Genomic DNA, 7,519 nt, shown 5'->3' on the forward strand with positions numbered 1-7,519 from the left:
CAAACATGTTTCTTTGTCCTCTCACTTTGAGAAAGAATATCAGGAAATATCAGGAAATTGCAACTGTGTACTAAAGGTTCGATCAGCTAGAGGAAGTTTTTAGAAAACCTTCAATGTCTTAAAACACGTCGACAGATGTTTCGCCTGAACATGGTCACCATTCACTCCTATTTCAGTGGTTTCAAATTGGGATCAAAAAAAAAATAACAACGTCCATGTCCATTAAAGGTGCAAGAATTTCCCAAAGTGAGAACTACAGACTGTCATGTGAATGAAATGTCTTCATGGAGGACGATGAGTGCAGGGATGACGGGTCTGTGGGACCCCGGGCTGCAGTAAGAAGAGAGATTAGTGAGCTTAAAGTTAAAGAGCATCCCGTCTCGTGGAGCCCCTTCTAAACACCGGCTCCCATCAGAAGGGCCTGGACTGCTGGAGGAAACAGCAGAGATTATAAACGTTTAACAATAATCCTCCGGCTCTGGATCAACGCCAGACCTGGTGCTCCACTGGAGAAACAAAGACGGGTTCAGAGAGAGAGACAGGCGGAGGTGGAGAGTTCATTATTTTAACAAGAGTCAAACTTTTACCATTATAACATTTCAAACATGGCGGCTCTAAACCGGAGACGTCTGACACTAAAGTACGAATCCTCATTATGTTTTAAGAAGCTTTATACTGTCACCCTGAGGAGTTTATCATGTCATTCTTATTTGTCACTACTTCACAGTTCAGACGTTCACTAATTCACTTATTAAAGGTGACTTTTATACACAAAGCTGTCTGGACTCGGGCTGACCACTACTATCGTTAAGATACAAATTAAATCTAAAGTCTAAACTAGAACCTGAACAGTGTGGAACTTTTGGGGCAGATGCCAAAAGAGAGAAAAATCAGACACCGATATAAGGCCGATGTCTTTCTCTGTCACTGCTTGAAAATCCATAGAGTGCCCCCTGCTGGCGACAAAGAACAGCTCGTGTAATATCACGTGATCCAAAAATAAAAATATTTTTAAAGGAACAACAAAGTGCACATTTCCTTCATCTGCAGCGTGAAGAATAACACAACCGTTTGGGTGTAAATCTCCGTCTCCATCTCATGGGACACGTCGTCTCTTCATCGCTCCATGTGTGCAGGTTGAAGAAACGTGCGTGGCCGTGCAAGCTCAGAATCTCCTCGTGAGTAAGTCACGGTGAGGTGGGATGGGAAGTGTTGATCCTTGTGATCATGACTCATCATACTGAAGCGTAATGTGACCAGAGTCTGTGATGTCCCCTCTCTGTTACGTGAGGATCATTTTTCTGTCTCTCTGCTGCGATGTTTCTGTGTTTTCGGTCTTTGATGTTTTTTTGATAATTATCCTCTCAACACATCTCTGAAAGATGAAGTAATTCAGTGCAAATCAAGAACAACACATCAAGCTTATACAACCGAGTCAGTCTGTACGGTTTCTGCATGCTTCATTAAAGCCTGGGACTCTGACATGCTGTAGGTTTCTGTACGGCCTTTTGGATCGAAGCGTCGCCCTGGATAAAGTTTGGGTCGACATGCAGACCTTTCTTTTTTTTGTCCTGCAACCTGAATGAAATTTCCTTCAATGTGTAACTACTGTTATTTGGGTTGAAACTGAAGAAAGATTAAATAATAAATAATAAATAAAAAAAAGAGAGAGACAGAGGTGAAATGAGTGTTTAATGAAACAACAGATAAGCAGAATAAATGATTGATGGAGAGAAAGCCTGCCAGACAAACTGACAGACCCGCTGAGTCAGCGTCTGAGAATGAAAAACTGAGGTTGGAATAAGTGAGTGAGTGAGCGAGCGAGCGAGAGAGAAAGAGGAAGGAGAGGCATTCAGAAAAACACACAGAGAGAGAGAGAGAGAGAGAGAGTAATGAAACATTCAGAAAACATAAAGTGGAAAATGACTCTGTTAACTCATCTCTGATAACTGGTTCAGGGCCAGACCACACACAGGGATGATCTGATATGGATGTCCCAATACACACACACACACACACACACACACACACACAGACATATACATGGGTACACATGTAGCAGACAAACATACACACACACACCTGCATACCTGGCTGGGTGGGCTTGGTTGCTGGAGGCTAGTACAGTTGTAGTTGTAAGTCATGGTAACAGCAGAAGTCTGATGCAGCGCAGCAATTATGAGCTAATGATCCAAACGTACAGTCCTGCAACTCTGCCATGTAGTGTTTCACACATTATGTCACTGGGTTTGGATAAAAGTACGACATGCATGAAGTTTCTATAATAGAACAGATTCTATTGATGGCAGGCTGCATTTTTAACTCAAGTGTTTCTGCAGCTAAATGAACTCATCATCAGAAGTTTAGTCAGATTGAACCTTTTAATTTCTGACAATTATGTTGTTCCGTGCTTGTTATTGTGATTATATGAGTCACGAGTACACGAGCCACGAGTCGGAAAACGTTTTAAAGACATAATCGTTTCCCACCTTTACAGAAGTGCACCCACGGGACCCATAGGACGTTAGGTGTGTTGATTAAAGTCTCGAATCAGGTCCAAGGCTGAGACAGTTAATGCAACGATTGAACATTTTAATAATCGTTTCGACATGACGAGACATGCTCATGCAATTAACTCTTCCAAACCCATCCATTCATTCAGTGAACTTCTGAGCTTCCAGTCACAGAACCGTGGAAGTCCCGCCTCACATGTTGGCCTTTTGAGTCCTAATCATTTCGCTTGTTTTTCTATCAAATGTGATATTAAAAGGTGCCATTTTACTTCCTGGCTGCACTGCTGAGGTGCCCTTGAGCAAACTCCACCAGCTCAGAAGAGCTCACTGTGTGCAGCCCCCCCTCCCCCGCCCCGCTCTAACATGTCTCCATTAGTGCATGTCCACAGGATCCTGTGTGTGCGTGTGTGTGTATTTCAGTCATTTGATTGTTAGTATGTTGTGTGTGTGACGTGTTTACTCCTCTGTATTTCTCTTTTGTTCCAGGTACAACACTTTAAATATGCCAAATAAATATATTTGATTGATAGATTTTTTTTTTGCAAACTTGCAACATGAACATATTCGTCTTTGCTAATTTCTTTATTTATTGTTATACTTTTGTAAAGTCTAATACCTGGTGTGTTTAAGCATACCTGGCCAGTAAAGCTGATTCTGAATTATTTTTTGTTGCAGTACTCTTGTGCACCTGTAGAGGGAAGTGTTTGTCTATAATTAGAACGTTTTAGACCTGTGGTGTTTTCTGTCTGTCAGTGTAAACCAACACAAATCAATTACTTCTTTTAATATTCGCAGAAATCTTACAGTATGATGAAAGTTCAAGTTCAATGGGTCCGAGGGCATAGAGCAGTGGTGTCCAAACTTTTTTTCTTGCGGGCCAAAATTGTCGCGTTAGAATCACTCACGGGCCACAGGGTTTTTTTGTTTGTTTTTTTAAAATATTGGAAGGAACTTTTTGTATTTTGACCTCTTCAAAAAATAATGTAAATACACAATAACTAATTGCAGTGGGAAACTGTTGTGTTCTAATTTTTTGGAAAGAATAGTCAGGCTTTTATAGGTCTCCCTCACTAACATGAAACAGAAAAAAAAGAACGAAATATGCCATCTGATGAGGCCTGGGGCCAAAATCTTCTGATTCTTCGATTTGAAGTCAAGGGCCACAAAAAATCCACTCAAGGGCCACAAATGGCCCCCGGGCCGCACTTTGGACACCCCTGGCATAGAGGGATTAAATCAATTTGACATCTACTCTATGAGCGTCCTTCTGTAAAATATTTGACTTCTGCATCTGCTCGAAGGCCTCTCGTCTCTCTGTTCCTCCATCTCAAACAATAATCAGCCAACCAGAGAAAGTGTTCCCACACTGTGGGCAATATTTCTCTCTGCAAGTTCCCAATAAGATGATTCTGTCCAAACACAAGCCGACAGGCGTTTCAGAAGAAACCAACATTTCCCAGAGCTGCTGTGGGAGCAGAAACAAATCCATGGGTTGAATTATGTGCAAGAAGGGACGGTCTGTCTGGACAGGATTCATCCAGTTTAACTACAGCAGGTAAACAGGAGGAAGTAAGGGTGTAGTGTTTAATTCATGACATAATGGGAATTGTTTGTGGAACTACAATTATAGTCTTTAGCACTAGGAGCATTTAGAGAGAGCACATACGTCCTGATCTGTACTGTAGAGACACAAAGAAATCTTAAGAGTCAGCTGGCTTTAAAGCTTTATGGAGTCTATCATAGCTGACGCAGAGATTACACTCATTTGATTTCAAACAAGCAGCAACCTCTGGTGTTGAACAAATTATTCTGATGAAGAAGTTCAAAATCCTGCAGTTCCCAGAGTGTCCACTAGAGGCTGACTGCAGACGCACAGGAAGTCACATACACACCCATTCAGATGGGAGCAGAATTTTTTGATAATTTGCCTGTTTTCGAGTTATTCCCAATAAGGCGTGTAGCTGACATGATTGACAGGTGGTCGTGGTGTTATGGTTTGTCAGGAGGCTTAAAACCCGCCTCAGCTCCAGCTCTCAGCCTGTCGTTAGGTTGACTCAAAGTTAGACTGTCCAAGATATATTAGACCTGGCTGTCAATGAATTTCAGAACTTAAGAAATCAAATATTTTTAACCTTTAAAAAATCTCAAAACTGAATTCCCAACTTCCAAAAAAGTTTCCCTGTGAAGGTGAATCTACATACCTCCACTAAGAGCTTCATGCATGACTTACATGGTCAGTTAATAAAACGTGTTAGAGACCGTAAAAGCACTTTATTAAATCGCTTTCATGCACCGCTTTTTTGTTTTGTTTTACGACGTGTCCATCTCCATCTTTTTAAGTCTCCCTCCACATCTGAACTATTCTCATGCTTAAAGATTTACTTACATGAAGACTTCAAGACGCTCAAGCAGAGGTGTTTTTATTATGTCCACGTTCTGTGTGTGATGTGGAGTTTGTTATCCTGTTGTAACTACAAAGTGTGTCAAATGTACTTATTTGTTAAAAATCGACTGTTTCTTCTTTTCCTGCTCGATTTACGGGAAGAAGAGAAGAAGATGATGTTCCCCGCCTGCAAGTGTTTCACCAGGTCAAGAAGGTTCAGTCCAAGTATTAGCATTGCATAACTCAAAATAAGCTATTAAACATTTCTCTTTCTGCAGCTGTCAGTGAATGCTCACACTTTTCAGAGAACGTGTGTGTGTGTGTGTGTGTGTGTGTGTGTGTCAGTGTTCATCGTCTTTCATGTGAAGAATGAGGACACGATGCACCAGCTGATCTCACTGCATGAAAAGCAGGATTTTTCATCAATAAAGCCCCCCTGGTTGACCAGGCAGCCACTTCCCATTCGGAGGGAGCTTAGACATTTTCCTATGTTCTGTATGTTGGCTCATGAGCCACTTAAGGTCCAACAACATGAAGAGTAGTAAAGGAAAACACAGCTAAAGAAAAATTGAATTGTCCAAGATAAAGAATTTAGAGAACATGTTGTTTGCTTTCCTGTTTTTCTTCCAGGAAACAGGGAAGAGGAGGATGTCGGACTCCCACTCGTGTCTTGCACCATATCTCTCCGTGATTTATGATTTCTTTCCTTCGAGTGGAAGCCTTTAAAACACCAAAGTTTCGAAACTCAGTTTAGTTAAACTGACATCATGCTGGGAGAGAAAGACGCTCTGGTGGTCGCTGCTTTTCTTTTTGCCCTCGTTTCCCACAGTGAGTTCATGGCTTTCTTAAATATTTCAACGATATGCTACTAAACTTTCTAAACGCTCTGAACTCTGATGTGCTGACGGGTGAGAATCTGTGGTATTTCTTGACATATCCTGTTGGTATGAACATCCTCTGTATGTTACCGTGCACAGTGTGAAATGCTTGATTGTAAAGTTTTCTTCTTGGTTGTGTGTTTGCATCGTTTCAGCTGAGGGTATCATTGGAGGCAGAGAGGCAGCGCCGCACTCTCGGCCCTACATGGCCTCAATCCAGGTCCAAGAAGAAGAAAATATGAAGCATGAGTGTGGAGGGTTCGTGGTCGCTGATCAGTGGGTGATGACTGCAGTTCACTGTCTGCCAACCGGGTCAGAACACAGAAAAACAACAACATATAACTCTAAAGAATTTTATAGTAATTGTTCACGAGATCATTTACCAGAACTGAACACTCTTTGTGAAAGTTAATTCAACTCGATTCAGCAAAATAAATCTTGCTTACAATGTCTGAAAAGGAGGTGTTAGCTCTTCTTTGAGCTCTCAGGAGAAAAATGTTTATTATGTCAGAGGAGATCTTTTGATTCAGTCTTGTGATAACAGGCCAAATGGAAGGAAGGTAGTTCTTGGTGTCCATTCTCTGAGTGAACCTGAAGACACAAAGCAGACATTTGATATTTTGGAACTTCACAACCACCCAGCCTTCAGCGCCTCAAACTATGACAACGACATCGCTCTGATTAAGGTAAATGTAGAGTTTTATTTTTTGTGTCTGATGGTGACGGAGTCAAAATGCATACCTTGATCTAGTGATGGAGGTACCAAAGAAAAGCTAAAAGATATTTTTGGGTTGTATTCGCAGCTGGATCGTCCATTTAACGCGTCTGAGGCTGTCGGAGCTGTGCAATATCTACGAGCAGGCGGCACGAACCCTGACGAAGACGCAGAGGTGGAGACAGCCGGGTGGGGATCGCTGAATAACCTGGGCACCAGACCAGACAAGCTCCAGGAGGTAGTGGTTGAGGTGGTCAGACCCTCTCGATGCAGACGTGGCGACTACTTCGGCAGAAAGTTCACCAGTAACATGATCTGTGCACATAAAGTGTGTCCAGACCCCTGTGACCAACCCCACAAGAAACAGGACAGCTGTGATGTAAGTGTTAGCTCCTTTCCTTTTGGTCAATACGTTTATTGTGTTCATCATTTTTCAAAACTGTTGGTTTAATTGTCATCTATGGCAATAAAAACAATTGTCGAAACAGTCTTTGTGCATGAAACGTCTGCAGCTGCAGCCCTGAAGGAGACACTCGACGAAGGCTCTTTGACTCTGCTCGTGTGTGTTTGTCTGTCAGGGTGACTCTGGAGGTCCTCTGCTCTACAACGGCATCGCAGTGGGCATCACCTCTAACGGAGGAATGAAGTGTGGCCAGATCAGAAAGCCTGGAATTTACACCATCATCTCTCACTACACTGAGTGGATCGACGGCGTCATGGCCCCGCAGCCGGACGCTACACAGAACAAGAAGTGACGGAGAGCAGGCGTTACCCTCATCGCAGCCGTGTGTCCAATACAATCCTACGTCCCCTGAACTTACAGATGACACTTTGATCACTTTGATATGGACACATCAGGATAATATATCTCACACAATTAAATCAATACACTGTACTGAGAAATCATTAAAGGTCAGTTTATTGAGTTCATACAATGTGTGTCTTACTTGTTTGCAGTCTTGTACGGTAGTAAGATGCAGCAAAGATTTGTAGATATGAAAATAGACACAGACTGTTCCTTTAAGGTCAC

At 42.2% G+C, this 7,519-nt stretch overlaps 1 protein-coding gene across 1 annotated transcript; it reads left to right on the forward strand.

Annotated features, from left to right (window-relative positions):
* Positions 1 to 5,565: 5,565 nt before the first annotated feature.
* Positions 5,566 to 7,414, forward strand: cfd (complement factor D (adipsin)). The gene is made up of 5 exons (XM_079369827.1): positions 5,566 to 5,724; positions 5,930 to 6,086; positions 6,319 to 6,460; positions 6,578 to 6,868; positions 7,068 to 7,414. The coding sequence occupies exons 1-5, from the start codon at positions 5,664 to 5,666 to the stop codon at positions 7,242 to 7,244; spliced, it is 828 nt and encodes a 275-aa protein (XP_079225953.1). The 5' UTR covers positions 5,566 to 5,663; the 3' UTR covers positions 7,245 to 7,414.
* Positions 7,415 to 7,519: the final 105 nt, after the last annotated feature.

The sequence above is a fragment of the Symphodus melops genome, assembly GCF_947650265.1.
Source record: "Symphodus melops genome assembly, chromosome: 19".
Classification (NCBI taxonomy): Eukaryota; Metazoa; Chordata; class Actinopteri; order Labriformes; family Labridae; genus Symphodus; species Symphodus melops.